At 44.2% G+C, this 16,587-nt stretch overlaps 1 protein-coding gene across 8 annotated transcripts in view; it reads left to right on the top strand.

Annotated features, from left to right (window-relative positions):
* ASCC1 (activating signal cointegrator 1 complex subunit 1) overlaps positions 1-16,587 on the top strand; it is a 108,500-nt gene that overhangs the window by 2,614 nt on the left and 89,299 nt on the right. For all 8 annotated transcript variants that reach the window (XM_070057803.1, XM_051823793.2, XM_008269983.4 and 5 more), the window contains 4 exons: positions 17-156; positions 2,111-2,210; positions 6,456-6,553; positions 14,896-15,074. In XM_070057803.1, coding sequence (XP_069913904.1) covers positions 45-156; positions 2,111-2,210; positions 6,456-6,553; positions 14,896-15,074 — 489 coding nt within the window. In that variant the 5' untranslated portion in view covers positions 17-44. The remainder of the gene's footprint in view (positions 1-16; positions 157-2,110; positions 2,211-6,455; positions 6,554-14,895; positions 15,075-16,587) is intronic.

Raw genomic sequence — 16,587 nt, 5'->3', positions numbered from 1 at the left:
TAATTTTGTTTTTCAGGACTTGACCAGAATTTGGAGAAGGTGTCATGGAAGTTCTGCGCCCACAACTTGTAAGAATTGAGGGGCGGAATTACAGGAAAAACCCCATCCAAGAAAAGAGCTATCAGCATGAAGAGGAGGAGGAGGACTTCTATCAAGGTACTCCTGGTTGCGGTGTGTCCCCTGTATTGGAGGAGCAGTCCTGTGTGTTGTTTCAATGAGTGTCTGTGTCAGCACTGAAACTGGAGACATTTGACTCGCCCTAGCTCATTTGATGGCTAAAGGCACTGATGAGAGTGAGTTGGAGGCATTCTCTGTTGCAGTTCATTACTCAAGTTCTGTTTCATCTTTGTCACAAGAGGCTTAAATGTCATAAGGGGTAATTTTAGTTAATTATTAATATTAACCATTAATACTCTGTGACAAAATTCAGTTTCCTTGCAACTCTGCAAGGTTTCATATATATATATATATATATATATATATATATATATAAATTATTCAAATAGATAAGCATTTGTAAAGGATTTAGTCCCATGCCCAATAATGTTAGCTGTTATTGTGTTATTTTCTTTTTCTCTGTGCATGACATGGCATGACTTCCAGATGCACAAAGAACTTTAATATAGGAATAATTATAAGAAGTAAGCAGGTGGGGCCAGTGCTGTGGTGTAGCAGGCTAAGCTGCTGTCTGCAGTGCCAGCACCCCATACAGGTGCCAGTTTGAGTCTTGCTACTCCTGATCCACCTCCCTGCTAATTTGCCTGAAAAAGCAGTGGAAGATGGCCCAAGTGCTTGGACCCTGCACCCACTTAGGAGACCTGGAAGAAGCTCCTGGCTCCTGGTTTCAGATTGGTCCAGTACCAGCTAGTCATTTGGGGAGTGAACCAGTGTATTGAAGATTTCTCTCTCTGTCTCTCGTTGTCTCTCTCTAACTGTACCTTCAAATAAATAAATAACTCCTTTACAAAAAAAGTAAACAGTTGAGATGGCTTACAGAAATTTTTAGATTAATTAACTTGAGTTTTAGTTTCATGTATAAAGAAGGCTTTTGAGGTTCTCCCTCTGTTACTCTGCCTTTCAAATAAATAAATCTTAAATCAATTCTGAGGGGCTGGGGTTGTGATATAGGAGGTTAAGCCACAGCCTGTGACACTGGTATTGCCTATGGGTGCTGGTTTGAGACCAGCTACTCTACTTCCTATCCAGCTCCCTTGCTAATGCGCCTGGGAAAGCAGTGGAAGATGGCCTCAGTCCTTGGGCCCCTGTACCCACCTGGGAGACCTGGAAGAAGCTCCTGGGTGTGGCCTGCCCAGTCCTGGAGGTTGCAGACATTCGGGGAGTGAGCTGGCAGATGGAAGATCTGTGTCTCCCTCCCTTTCTCTCTGTAACTCTGCCTTTCAAATAAGTTAAAAAAGAAAATCTGAAAAGAACTGAATTGTATACTTTTTTTTTTATTTGACAGGCAGAGTTAGACAGTGAGAGAAAGAGAGAGACAGAGAGAAAGGTATTACTTCTGTTGGTTCACCCCCCAAATGGCCACCACGGCCGGTGTGCTGCTCCAATCTGAAGCCAGGAGCCAGGTGCTTCCTCCTGGTCTCCCATGTGGGTGCAGGACCCAAGCACTTGGGCCATCCTCCACTGCACTCCTGGGCCACAGCAGAGAGCTGGACTGGAAGAGGAGCAGCCGGGACTAGAACCCGGCTCCCATATGGGATGCCGGCACTGCAGGTGGAGGATTAACCAAGTGAGCCACGGCGCCGGCCCCTGAATTGTATACTTCTAACAGAGTGAACTTTATGTTATGTGAATTACATCTCAAAAGACAAGGATATATTTTCATTGTCTTCCCTTTCTAAGAGCGAAGAGTTAAACACTGTTATATGTAAATGCTGCTTTTCCAGGAGTCAAAGATTTCACATAGTCCCTATATGTCTTTTAAAATGCTTTATTTCTCCTAAGAGAGCTCAGACGGAATAACAGGGCGATGTTCTGCGGGGTGAAGTGTTGGCTTGTTCTTTGTGCCCATGTCCTGTTTTTGTAAACCCGGGGAGAAGGCTGCTGTCCCCAGGGGAGCGGTGTTTCTGAGCCAGATGCTGTGGTTTCTGTGCAGGCTCCATGGAGGACGCCGGTGAGCCCTGTGATGCCTATGACGTGGAGCAGACCCCACAAGGATTCCGCTGTACCGTGCGGGCCCCCAGCCTGCTGTACAAGTGAGTCAGGGCCCCCGCAGCTTCACAGGCAGGCGCATCCAGGAAACTCAGCGGGAAGCTGACTGTGGTGTTTGATTACTACTAATCACATAGCTGAGTGTTTTCTGTCCTCAAATTTCGAAGGACCAATTACCTTCCCCAGGTGTCACCGCGTCCTGTTGATTTGACTGCCGCTTACCTCCCTCCGCGAGCGCCTGTGCTCCTCCGCCTTTTCTCTGGATTACTTCCGAAAGCCGCTTACTGCTCTCTTCCTGGTCAGTTCTTCACATAGAGGGTGCATGATCTTTTTAAAAAGCTAACTTGATTATTTTACCACATCTGCTTAAAATCCATTGTCGGTCTTCCGACAATGCCGCGCTCTTGAATGTGACTTAGGTGGCCTGCATTTTTTAGGCTTAGCTCATCCCGTTCTTTCCCTGGCTTTGCACTTAGACCCAGCTGGTCTTCTTCAAATGTGCTGTACTCCTTCCTGCCTAAGAGCGTTTACATAGCTGTTCCTTTGCCTTGGAATCATTTCCGTATTTAAATATATTCTCCTTTCTTAGGGAAGCTTGCCTTGACACTGTCATCCCCCCCCCCCCAACATTGATTACCCTACTATCTGTTTTCTTAACATACTCTGCTTTTCCTTTGTGGCATTTATCGCCATCTGTATTTGTTATGTGCAACTTGATGTCTCCTATATGAGATGGGAAGCTTCTTGAAGGCAGGAATAGGTCTGTTCCAACAATCCCCTGATGTTTATCCAAGACTAATGTGCTTTTCCAGAGCGATCTCTGTCATTATTTAGAAACTTTGTGATTACCGCAAGCTGTCTCTTAATAATTGCAGATATGTAGAATGTTATCAGTTCACGTGGCTGACTTTTGTGCTTATGCTTTTGATGATAAGCTAGTCGAGGAAGGCTGCCAGTGTTCTTCAGTGTTATACCAGCTGAATAATTAGATCTGTCCAAGCACATTAGGTCTGGGGCAGGAACTTTACAAATACAGAAGTAGATGCCTTTAAGCTGCAAGAGGCAAATAGTTTCATTTTTGTCAGCTTTGAGAGCACTCTGAAATAGTTTTTAAGGATGAAATTCTCCCGGAATGTGGGCAGACAAGACTGCTACTAACCCTGAGAGCTCACTTTTCCTCTCAGGTTCAAGTGACACTTTTCCCTAAGAAACATGATTTTAGAAAGCTGGGGCTCAGTTCCCTGACAGAATCAGTGAAACATGTCTTACTGTGTATGACTTTGATTGGTGAAGTTTGTAAACATTCCTTAGATGTCTGATTCTGATTGGATGGTCTTTTGAATGCTGTGTCGTGTAAGTGCTCGTTATGGACCAGATGTCTAGCATATTAGATTAGGTTTGGCTCTGCTAAATCCTAATTAATAGACAGTATTTACCAGGAAGATTTCTTTGTTATGAATCATTTTTCTACATTTACTTGGGTCAAGGAAGGAATAAACCAAACTAATGTGTAATCAAACCCTAATGTTGACAATACCTGTCAGAGAATAGAGGTAATGCTGTGATCCTCAGCCTCAGTGTACCTTTGAATCAGTGTTTGAAACTCTTTTTTCAGTGCCTGGGTGTACCTCAGACCGATTAAGTCAGCCTGTGAGAGCGAGACCCAGGCACTATTAGTTTTTTTTTTTTTTTTTTTTGACAGAGTGGACAGTGAGAGAGAGACACAGAGAGAAAGGTCTTCCTTTGCCATTGGTTCACCCTCCAATGGCCGCCGCGGCCAGCGTGCTGATCCGATGGCAGGAGCCAGGTACTTATCCTGGTCTCCCATGGGGTGCAGGGCCCAAGGACTTGGGCCATCCTCCACTGCACTCCCTGGCCACAGCAGAGAGCTGGCCTGGAAGAAGGGCAACCGGGACAGAATCCGGCTCCCCAACCGGGACTAGAACCCGGTGTGCCGGCGCCGCTAGGCGGAGGATTAGCCTAGTGAGCCACGGCACCGGCCAACCATTAGTTTTTGCAACCCCTAAACCAAGGTATTTTCACTGTGTGACCAAGATTGAGAACCACTGCATTTGATAGGAAATTCCACTTACATATTCAACCAGGGTATCCCTGCTTACCTGCATTACTATATAGAATATTTTAGAGTTCTTATGTAAACTTCTTTTGAATTTGATTGTGTTGTGTTTTCACTTGGAAGGATACCATTATGGGCTTAATAAGGATAGCATGGACTCTTTGGAGATTTGGGCCAGTTTCTGGGAAGCTCTATTATATATGATCACATTTAATCCTTCCAACAACCTTATGATGTATAGGTATTATTCATTCCACTTTTATAAGTGAGGAAGTAGGCTTAGAGTGGTTAAATGACTTTAACCTCAACCATTTCTCTTTCTAAGGTGCTGAAGCCTAAACTATTAAAAATATTTTCAGCAAACTGTCTGTGCTAGACTTGTCCACTGGCCACATAACAATCAGTAGAAGTCCGATTGAAAGTTCTTCTAATGAAAAAGGCCTGGGAAGTCAAAGGCCTGACAGTTGTGCCATAGCATGTCCAGCCCAACACAGAAAACCACATGGAAATTAGAGAGTTCCAATTCTCTTCAAAACATTTTTTTTAAAGATATTATGTATTTGAAAGGCACAATGACAGAAGAAGAGAATCTTCCATCCACTAGTTTACTCCCCAGGTGGCTGCAATGGCAAGGATTGGGGCAGGCTGAAGCTGAAAGTCTGGAACTCCATCTGGATCTCCCACCTGAATGGCAGGGGCCCCAGTACCTGGGCTGTCTTCCACTGCCTTCCCAGGAGTGTTAGGGAGCTGCATCAGAGGTGGAACAGCCGGGAACGGAGCTGGCTCTCCAATATGGCATGCCAGCATCTCAGGCAGCATCTTAACCCACTGTGTCACAACGCCTACCACAAACCTCTTATTTTTTAAAAACCGGCTTACCAGGCTGGCGCCGCGGCTCACTAGGCTAATCCTCTGCCTTGCAGCGCCGGCACACCGGGTTCTAGTCCCGGTCGGGGCACCGGATTCTGTCCCGGTTGCCCCTCTCTCCAGGCCAGCTCTCTGTTGTGGCCAGGGAGTGCAGTGGAGGATGGCCCAAGTCCTTGGGCCCTGCACCCCATGGGAGACCAGGAGAAGTACCTGGCTCCTGCCATCAGATCAGCACGGTGCGCTGGCTGCAGTGCGCTGGCCGCGGCGGCCATTGGAGGGTGAACCAACGGCAAAAGGAAGACCTTTCTCTCTGTCTCTCTCTCTCACTGTCCACTCTGCCTGTCAAAAAAATTAAAAAAAACAAAACAAAACAAAAAACCGGCTTACCAGAGTAGATCTTAATGGAAACAACTGGGTATGGACAGCCCATTTAAAAACAAGTGAATAGTTGTAGACATAGTCACCTGTGGTAACGGGTGCTGTAATTGCAATCATGTTGATGGCAGGGAGGTCATTGCCTCTGTAGTCCTTTAATGGTCTCTTAGTGCTTTATAGACTGCAGGACTTTTCTCTGGGGATCTGGTGGTGTCATTTCCTTTAAGACATCTAATTACTGTGGGTTCCAGAAGATAGCCTTGGATTGTCAGAATTTTTCATACTGCAAGGCCCAGGAAAGTCATGTAAATGAATCAGTAATGATTGAAGTAGGGCAAGTGAAAGATAGGAGGGAGTAATGGAGGGGGAGTCAAGAGTGGGCTTCAATCTGTTGTTTACCCTAAGTTTTCCGATCTTGTGATTTTTCTGAAAGAATCTGCAAATACATATCTTTAGATGAAATTTCCCAAACAGGATACATCTGTGTGCTGAATTCAGCCTGTGGTTGCCTTTTTACTCTTTGTGCTTTTGAATCTATCCAAAGGGGAACACTGCTCTTTGCTAATCTTATTAACCCTTATTAATCAAGTATAGTTTTAGGATGAACTCATAGTTAATTTGTTCTCCAAAAGGACAACATTCTCCCCCCTAAAATTATGGACCTGTTGGTTGCTGAAGGGTTCCTTGAACCTGCAGGCCCAAATTTTGAATCTGATTTGAGAAGCAAATGGGTGTCAGCATGGTTATTCTATCTATACATTGAACTAGCAGTAGAACATCATTGGCCAGTGAGTGTAATTCCACACGTGTAGAATTGGAAGACTTAATGATTTCCTCTGTAAATACTGATTTTTACTGAAGCATTTTCTGTAAGGGAGTGTCTCTGCCACAGAAGATTTAAACTCAGTGGAATTCCTTTTTGTGGTACATTTGATGTAATCCCCTTTATTAATTTTTCTTTTTATTATAGGCATATAGTTGGAAAGAGAGGGGACACTAGGAAGAAAATAGAGCTGGAGACTAAAACCTCTATCAGCATTCCTAAACCTGGACAAGATGGAGAAATTGGTAAGACCTCAAAATACATTAGTTAAATTTACAGTTCATTTTGTGTGTATATGAAATAATGCACCCCAGCAGAGGCATTTAGTGACTGTCCTCTATGGGATTTTGTAGCTGTTGGCCTTTTTATGATACATCAGTATCACTCTACCAAATGGAGGAAGATACAGTTATACATACAGCTTTATGCTGTTTGAGTACCTGGGCTTTAATTTTATATTTTACCATGCATTGATGTAATAAAATGTCTGGATTTCATTTTGTTTTAGGAGATTTCTTTTATGGTTTTGAAGCTTGAAATGGAGTTTGTAAGTTGCTTCAAATTAGAATTAGAGAAAATCAGTGAGATAGTGAATATGAAATAAAGTTCAATTCTTTCCATAAGTGTTCTTTCAGTTTTTTTTTAAGATTTATATATGTGGCCGGCGCCGCGACTCAATAGGCTAATCCTCCACCTAGTGGCGCAGCACACCGGGTTCTAGTCCTGGTTGGGGCGCTGGATTCTGTCCCGGTTGCCCCTCTTCCAGGCTAGCTCTCTGCTGTGGCCCAGGAAGGCAGTGGAGGATGGCCCAAGTGCTTGGGCCCTGCACCCCATGGGAGACCAGGAAAAGCACCTGGCTCCTGCCATCGGATCAGCGCGGCAGCCGTGGCGGCCATTGGAGGGTGAACTAACGGCAAAAGGAAGACCTTTCTCTCTGTCTCTCTCTCTCTCACTATCCACTCTGCCTGTCAAAAAAAAAAAAAAAAAAAAAAAAAAAAGATTTATATATGTATTTGAAAGGCACAGTTATAGAGAGAGGGAGAGGGGAGAGAGATCTTCCATCTGCTGGTTCACTCCTCAAATGGCTGCAATGGCCAGAGCTGGGCCAATCTGAAGCCAGGAGTCAATAGCTGGCCAGTCCACCAGGAGCCAGGAGCTTCTTCCAGGTGTAGGAGCCCAGGAACCTGTGCCATTTGCTGCTTCTTCCCCAGGTACATTAGCAGGGAGCTGGATTGGAAGTGGAGCAATCGGGATTTGAACCAGCGCCCATATGGGATGCCAACATTGCAGGCAGCAGCTTTACCCACTAATGACACAATGCCAGTCCCTCTTTCAGGCTTTTAAACTTTGATCTGAAAATCAGGAAGGAAATGATAAGAGTAATGATTAGAATAATGTAACCAATGGGGTTGCATTGTGGTGTGGTGGGTAAAGCTGCTGCCTGTGATGCTGGCATCCCATATTGGCGCTAGTTGAAGCCCTGGGTGCTCTGCTTCCAATCCAGCTCCTTGCCAATGCACTTGGGGAAGCAGCAGCGGATGGCACAAGTACTTGGGCCTGTGCACCCACATGGGAGACAGGAATAAAGCTCCTGGCTCCTGGCTTTGTCCTGGCCCAACCCTGGCTGTTGTGGCTAGTTGGGGAGTGAATGAGTGGATGGAAGATCTCTCTTCTGTCTGCCCTCCTCTCTGTAACTCTGCCTTTCAAATAAAAAAAAAGAGAATGTAACCTGACTTGAATAATAACTCCAATGAGGAAAAATAATTTGGTAGTATAAATCACACCAGAAAGTGTCAGGCACCATCATGAACCAAGGACACAGGCTTTTTCCTTTCCAGTAGCTCTGAGTGAGGGACACTGTAGGGACAAAATTTTTAAAAACTTGTTCTAAAACAATAGAACTTTTTCAGGATCAAAGAGTACAGTAGCCCCCTATAATCCATTTTCCATAAACACCCATCGATTCTACTAAGTTGCAGCAGAAGTATAATCACCTTGACAGACAATCTCAGTGAACTTGGAGTGGTGCTGTCCAGGGAACCTCCTGCAATGCAGGGAGTGCTCTCTGTGTGTGCTGTCTAGAACAGGAACCAGTGTTCCAACGATGGCTAGTATAACCGCATAACTCCATTTTAAATTTTGTTTAGTTCTAATTAGGGCCTCCACATTCAACAGTGCAGTGCTAGAGTTTTTCCGGCCCATTGGTAAAGTCAGCAAACTTTAGCAAAGAAGTGTCACATTTTGGGAGGGCTTTCTTTTTTTTCCAACATAAATACTAGAGTTGTAAGTGCAAAAATGTGGGCTCTTGAAAATTTAACCAAGAATCATTGAGGTAATTTTATCATTTCATTAAAGTGTACTTTATTTTTTTGATAAAATTTACATGTTTTCAAAAAAAATGAATGCTTGTACAAATTACATATAAACATAAAAGGAAAACTCTTGTGGTATGAACCTTAGAGATAATCACTAGTAACAGGTGTTATATTTTCTTTTTTTTTTATTATTTTTATTTTTTTTTATTTAATTTTTTTTTTGACAGGCAGAGTGGATAGAGAGAGAGACAGAGAGAAAGGTCTTCCTTTTGCCGTTGGTTCACCCTCCAATGGCCGCCGCAGCCGGCGCGCTGCGGCCGGCGCACCGCGCTGATCCGATGGCAGGAGCCAGGAGCTTCTCCTGGTCTCCCATGGGGTGCAGGGCCCAAGCACTTGGGCCATCCTCCACTGCACTCCCTGGCCACAGCAGAGAGCTGGCCTGGAAGAGGGGCAACCGGGACAGAATCCGGCGCCCCAACCGGGACTAGAACCCGGTGTGCCGGCGCCGCTAGGCGGAGGATTAGCCTAGTGAGCCGCGGCGCCGGCCTCAGGTGTTATATTTTCCCTACTTTTTCTATCCGTGTAGTAACATATGCAATTTTCTTTGTGGTAAAAATAGTAATATGGTATAAATGGTGAAACTTTAGGTATTTTAAGGTACTGGAGCCAATCCAAACAGTAGACAGGTTGTAAAGATTCAGTTTTGCCTTAGGTAGCAGGAATATTGCAGTGTGCAAAACTAGTGAGTAATTATTAAAAGAATTTAGTGGAACAAATTTAATTGAAAAGCAAGGGGATAAGCTGCTTATTGGTCTTAGAGGGACGTAAACTATATAGAAAAATCAAGTTTATTGGTTAGAGCAAATTGAGTTGTGGTATGAAATCAGGACTGTGGTTTCACTGGTGCTGTACTTGCTGTCTTTTGTTCATTTTCTTTTCTCTCTTCTAAATAAGAGAAACTAGAGAAGGAAATGACTTAGTAGATTTTGGTTCCTTCTTTGATTCCTTCTCTAGACAAGAATTTGGTCTTACCTGTTTTGAAGTCTCAAGTAATGGGATATCAGGAGATGCTTTCAAAATGATATTGTCGGCCGGCGCCGCGGCTCACTAGGCTAATCCTCCGCCTGCGGCGCCGGCACACCGGGTTCTAGTCCCAGTCGGGGCGCTGGATTCTGTTCCGGTTGCCCCTCTTCCAGGCCAGCTCTCTGCTGTGGCCAGGGAGTGCAGTGGAGGATGGCCCAAGTGCTTGGGCCCTGCACCCGCATGGGAGACCAGGAGAAGCACCTGACTCCTGGCTTTGGATCAGCGCAGCCCGCCAGCCATAGCGACCATTTTGGGGGTGAACCAACGGAAGGAAGACCTTTCTGTCTCTCTCTGTCACTGTCTAACTCTGCCTGTCAAAAAAAGAAGAAAAAAAAAAGATATTGTCATTGCAGTTAGGGAATTCTTTTTTACAGTTTAACATTGGGGTGGATGTTTGGTGTAGCAATTAAGTTTCCACTTGGGCCACCCACTTCCTGTGTCAAAGTGTGTAGTGAGTTTCAGCGCCTCACTTCTGATCCAGCTTCCTGTTATTGTGCACCCTGGGAGGCAGCAGGTGATGGCTCAAGTACTTGGGTCCTGTCACCCAAGTGGGAGTCCCATGTTGAGTCCCAGGCTTGTGGCGTCAGCCTGCCCCAGCCGCAGCTATTGCAGGCATTTGGAGAGTGAACCAGTGGCTGAAAGACCTCTGAGAGTCTCTGTCCCTCTCCCTTTCAAGTAAATAAAAATGTAACATCAATGCCTTTTTTTTTTTTAAGATTTATTTATTTATTTGAAAGTCATAGTTAAACACAGAGAGGAGAGGCAGAGAGAGAGAGAGGTCTTCCATCCACTGGTTTACTCCCCAGTTGGCTGCAATGGCCGGAGCTGCGCCGATCCGAAGCCAGGAGCCAGGAACTTCTTCCAGGTCTCCGACATTGGTGCAGGGGCCCAAGGACTTGGGCCATCCTCCACTGCTTTCCCAGGCCATAGCAGAGAGCTAGATTGGAAGAGGAGCAGCCGGGACTAGAACCGGTGCCCATATGGGATGCCGGCGCCTCAGACCAGGGCTTTAACCCACTGCGCCACAGCACTGGCCCCCCAGCATATTTTTAGATTTTATCCATGTTATTTCATTCCTTTTTGTGGCATGACAAAGCCATTTATTTAGAACTACCATGCTTTGTTTCTCCATCTGTTAGTTGATAGACATTTGTGTTCTTTCCACCTTTTTGCTGTTGTGAACAGAGCTGTGATGAAGATTTGTGTATACATTATTTATTTAATTTTAATAAAGATTTATTTGAAAGACAGAGACAAAGAGAAGAGACAGAGCAAGTTTTTCTATCTGCTGGTTCACTCCTTAAATGGCCTCAATGGCTGGGGCTGGGCTAGGCTGAAGGCAGGGGTAAGAACTCCATCCAGGTCACATGTGTGAGTGGTAGGGGCCTACGCTCTTGGGCTATCTTCTGCTGCCTTCCCAGGCACATTAGCAGGATAGCAGGAAGCCGGATTAGAAGGGAAGTAGCCAGGATTATTTTTTTTAAGTTCAATAGTACATGAATTTTATTCTCTTACTGAGACTGAGAGCTTGTAGCCAATTTAAAAAAAAAAAAAGTAAACCAAGGAAAATAATTAAATTTATGGAACACTTGTTTTAAAAAATAAAGGTACCCAACTAATATGCTGAGATATAGCAGTGTTGGTGGTCCTGTATTTTGAAGTGTTTAAGAATGGTTTTTAAGGTAGAAGTGAGAAAACACCCACTCTCCCTTCCAATAATTTAAAGAGGGCAGTAGACATTCTTTATACCCAAAAACTATGGCAGCAGTTCAAATGTGACCAACGCAAATGTAGAATAGAGGTGTTCAAAACATAGCTAGGACTCAACACATCTCATACACTAAAATTGTAGGATTATAGTTTCAAAGAAAATGAACAATACCAAAGGAATTTTGATATTTTTTCATTTGAAGGCAATCTTAATGCTATTAAATTCACAAATGCTAATTTAAATATCCAATCCTATTTATCTAAAACACACGTTGCAAACATACAAGTATCTATTCTCTCCACATGTTAGTGCCCATTCATATCATGGCTTGGAAAAGGGGGGAATAGATTCCTCTTAACCTGCAAGTCAGTAGGTGTTTCTTTAGTTAACTTTAGCAAAATTCATACAACATAGTAATTAACAGTGATCTTCTTTACTTGTTAACTCACAAGGAACACCTTCGAAACTGCATTGTGTTAAAGCTTCTGTACTGGGGCTGGCGCCGTGGCTCACTCGGTTAATCTTCCGCCTGCAGCACCGGCATCCCACGTGGGCGCTGGGTTCCAGTCATGGTTGCTCCTCTTCCAGTCCAGTTCTCTGCTGTGGCTCAGGAAGGCAGTGGAGGATGACCCAAGTGTTTGGGCCCTGCACCCACATGGGAGACCAGGAGGAAACACCTGGCTCCTGATTGGCGTAGCTCCAGCCGTAGCGGCCATTTGGGGGGTAACCAATGGAAGGAAAACCTTTCTCTTGCTCTCGTTGTCTAATTCTATCTGTCAAATAAAAAAAAAAAGTTTCTGTACTAAAATGTAGAAAAGCTGAACTACACAGATATTGAAAAGTTAAAAATTCCTTAATTTTTTATTCCTGGTATCACTATCACAATTTACAGGGTAGTATATCTGATGTTATGAAAAGAAAAAGAAAAAATAAAGCTACAACAGATAAAAGACCTCAGGAATGTACACCTAATTGATGCTACATTGCGTTAATCAATAGCTGCACTTTTTGCAAACTGGCTATGACAGTCCTGAACAAGAAGGGTTTCCTGTTTAGGCTGCGGTAACTTTTCTGACTGTCGATCATCGTTCCTTCTGCGGCAGATTTTTACACTTCCTCTAATGCATTCAGGACGACTGTCTCAAAGTAACTTGCAGCTTTTCTCTCAACTCCTCACTCTCTCTCCTGCTGAGAACTGGAGCCCTTTTCTGCTGTTTTTAGAACCTTCTGCTACCATATCCACCACTTCCACCACCAGATCCATAACCACTACCACAGGGACTGCCTGAACTTCTCCCACCAAAACTGCCCCCTTTCCTGGGTCCATGATTTGATTGCTGTTGTCCACTATAATTACCAAATCATTGTAGTTTTCACCACCACCACCGTTACCTCCAAAATTTCTTCCTTTATTGTAACCATCATCCTCTTCCTGCACCATGTCCCACCCTGGTTTCCATATCCTGGTCCACCACCACCATAGCCTCCTCTGTTGCTATAACCAGGACCACCACCATAGTTGCCACCATCACCTCCTCCATAACGTCCTCTGCTGCCATCGCCTCCACCACCATAGCCTCCTCTTCCACCAAAGTTTCCACCACAGCCAAAATTACCTCCATCACCTCCAGAGTTTCCTCCATGACCCATAAAGTTGCCCACGTAGTCTCTCAGATTATATTCCTCTGTAGCTTCTTTAATACCACCAACAAAAACCTTCACTGTGAGATGGGCACCGGGCTTTACCGAATCCTCTTTAGAAACTGCTCTCTTTGGTTCCACAACACGCCCATCAGCCTTGTGTGGTGGAGCACACATCGCTGCATCCACTTCTTCAACACAAGAGTAAGTCACAAAACCAAAGCCCCTGGAACGTATCGTTTGGGGGTCTCTCACTACCATGCAATCTATGAGTGTGCCCCATTTCTCAAAATGTTCTCTCAAACTATCATCTGTAGTTTCAAAGCTTAGATCACCAATAAGTTTTCCCAGCTGCTCTGGTTCCTTTGGATCATGGCCCTCCTCTTTTTTTTTTTTTTTATTTATTTTATTTATTTTTTTTATTTGAAAGGCAGAGTTAGAGAGGTAGAGACAGAAAGAGTGGTCTTCCATCCGCTGGTTCACTCCCCAGATGGCTGCAACAGCTAGAGCTACACCGATCCTAAGCCAGGAGCCAGGAGCTTCTTCCGGGTCTCCCATGTGGGTACAGGGGCCCAAGGACTTGGGCCTTCTACTGCTTTCCCAGGCCATAGCAGGGAGCTGGATTGGAAGGGGAGCAGCCAGGACTCGAACCGGCACCCATATGGGATGCTGGTGTGTCAGGCCAGGGCTTTAACCCACTGTGCCACAGTGCTAGTCCTTGGCCCTCCATTTTGAGACTGGACTCGCCTCTTCCAACTCAGCCAGGATTCTGACTGGCATTCTGATGTGGGTTGCTAGCTGTGCTGCAATGCCAGCCCCTATACTTTTTTTTTTTTTTTTTTTTGAGCATTTTGTTGAACTTATTTTGGGTATCCTTAGGAGAATTGCTGGGTCATACAATAATTCTGTGTTCAACTTTTTAAGGAACTACTAAACTTTTCTGTAGTGGTTATACTGTTTTACATTTGTATGAACAATGTGTAAGGGATTGCCTTGTAGCTGAGAACTCATTTTTCTACTTCATCATCTGGTCTTAAGGATATTTTGTTTTGTTTTTCTTTTGGCCTAGGTAGTTTTTTAATCAACACATAAAAATTGTAGTTTGTAGGGTCCAATGTGTTTATTTGATACAGATGTAGAATGTCTAATGATCAAATCAGGATAATTAACATTTGCATTACCTTAAACTTTTATCATTTCTTTGGTGCTGAAAACCTTCAAATTCCTACTTTATAATTCTTCATGAAGTATCTAATAAATTGTTGTAAACTGAAGTTGCTGTACTGTGCTGTGGAAGAAGTGTTCTATTTTTTTTTTTTAAGATTTATTTATTTATTTGAAAGTCTGAGTTACACAGAGAGAGGAGAGGCAGAGAGAGAGAGAGAGAGAGGTCTTCCATCAGCTGGTTCACTCCCCAGATGGCCGCAATGGCTGGAGCTGTGCCGATCTGAAGCCAGGAGCCAGGAGCCTCTTCCGGGTCTCCCACGTTGGTGCAGGGGCCCAAAGACTTGGGCCGTCCTGTACTGCTTTTGCAGGCCATAGCAGGGAGATGGATCGGAAGAGGAGCAGCCCAGTCTCAAACTGGTGCCCATATGGGATGCCAGTGCTTCAGGACAGGGCGTTAACCCACTTGTGCCACAGTGCCAGAAGTGTTCTATTTTTAAGCCTCTCTCTGCTTAGATTGCATTCAATAGCAGCTTTCTGACATTTGACACCTATTCAGATTTATATACACATTCCGAACTTTTTAGCTCCTGAGAGGTGACAAAGTTGAGGTCAGCTGCATATAAGCATCTGGGCGTCCTTGGGTGTGTTCACCGTTTTCCTTTGTTTGCAGTTATCACCGGCCAGTATCGAAATGGTGTGATTTCCGCCCGGACTCGGATTGATGTTCTCTTGGACACTTTTAGGAGAAAGCAGCCCTTCACTCACTTCCTTGCCTTCTTCCTCAACGAAGCTGAGGTTCAGGAGGGATTTCTGAAGTTCCAGCAGGCAGTTCTGGAGAAGTGCTCCACGGTAAGCAGCAACGAAGACGCAGCTTGAAAACCAGAAAGTCAAATGTGAAACAAAATACAAAAATGGTTCAAAATTCAAGCAGTGGGAAGATACAGACCTCTTCCCTACCTAGAAAGATGACTATTCCTGATGGTTTCTTACTGAACGAGCAAGCAAAAGTATAGACGTGTCAACATCTAAGCTTCTGTACATCATAGAAACATCTTTTAAAAATTTCAAGACACCAGCGGCTCATTCTGCTAGGCACAGCCCTCTGCACCTTTTGGGTGGCTGTGTGAATGAGATGCTGGCATCTGTAAATCTGCCTTTGGGCAGTCATGGCTTATTTGGCATTAGGATTTAACTAAAATACAAATTTGCAAAGAGAGTTGTCATGTAATAGTGATATACCATTATATAATGGGTAATCTAGATTAGAAAACAAGATTTAAAGCTTCTTTTTGATACAGTTTTAAAATATTTACTCATTTATTTGAGATGTAGAGAGACACAGAGAATGAACTCTGACCTGCTGGTTCACTTCCCAGCGGGCCACAATGGTAAGGGCTGGGCTGGACCAAAGGCAGGAGCCAGAACCAGTCTAGGCCTTACATGCAGGTGGCAGGGAACCAATTACTTGAGGCATCATCTGTTGCTTCCCAGGGTCTGCTAATAACGGGAAGCTGAAATAAAGAGCTGGAGACAGGTACTCTGATGTGGCATATGGGCATCTTAACTGATATCTTAACTACTAGGCCAAATGCTCACCCCATATTTTAGTTGGTTTGAAAAGTGTTTGTTGGTTTTCTCTCTTTTTTTTTTTTTTAAAGTTTTTTTATTTATTCGTTTGAAAGTCTGAGTTAGAGGCAGAGAAAGAGAAAGCTTCCATCTGCTGGTTCACTCCCTAAATGGGTGCAATGGCTAGAGCTGAGCCCATCCAAAGACAGTATCTAGGAGCTTCATCCGAGTCTCCCACATGGGTGTAGGAGCCCAAGCACTTGGGCCATCTTCCACTGCTTTTTCAGGCATATTAGCAGGAAGCTGGATGGGAAGTGGAGCAGCCAAGACTTGAACCAGTGTCCATAGGGGATGCCAGCATTACAGGCGCTGGCTTTACCTGCTGCTCCACAGTACTGGCCCCTATTTTTTTTTTTTCTTTTGTTTAAAGAGTTATTTATTTATTTAAGAGGCAGAGAGAGAGAGGTCTTCCATCTGCTGAATCTCTCCCCAAATGTACACAATGGCCAAAGCTGGGCCAAGCTGAAGCCAGGAGCTTCTTCCAGGTCTCTTATGTGGGTGCAGGGGCCCAAGCACTTAGGCCATCTTCCACTGCTTTACTAGGCCACAGCAGTGGCCTCTACTGGTTTTCTAAAAAAAAAAAGTTTTTTTATGAAAACTATGGAAAATTTATAAAATACAGTAACAATACTTCTTCCTAGAAGTAAAAAATGAGTATGTGTGTCTGAGTTTTTTGATATGTATATTCAAATTACTGTTGGGAAATGTTATAGCAGTTTATACTTCAAGCTGGAAT

This window comes from Oryctolagus cuniculus, chromosome 15 (genome assembly GCF_964237555.1).
Source record: "Oryctolagus cuniculus chromosome 15, mOryCun1.1, whole genome shotgun sequence".
Classification (NCBI taxonomy): Eukaryota; Metazoa; Chordata; class Mammalia; order Lagomorpha; family Leporidae; genus Oryctolagus; species Oryctolagus cuniculus.
This window is presented reverse-complemented; position numbering and strand designations above follow the sequence as displayed.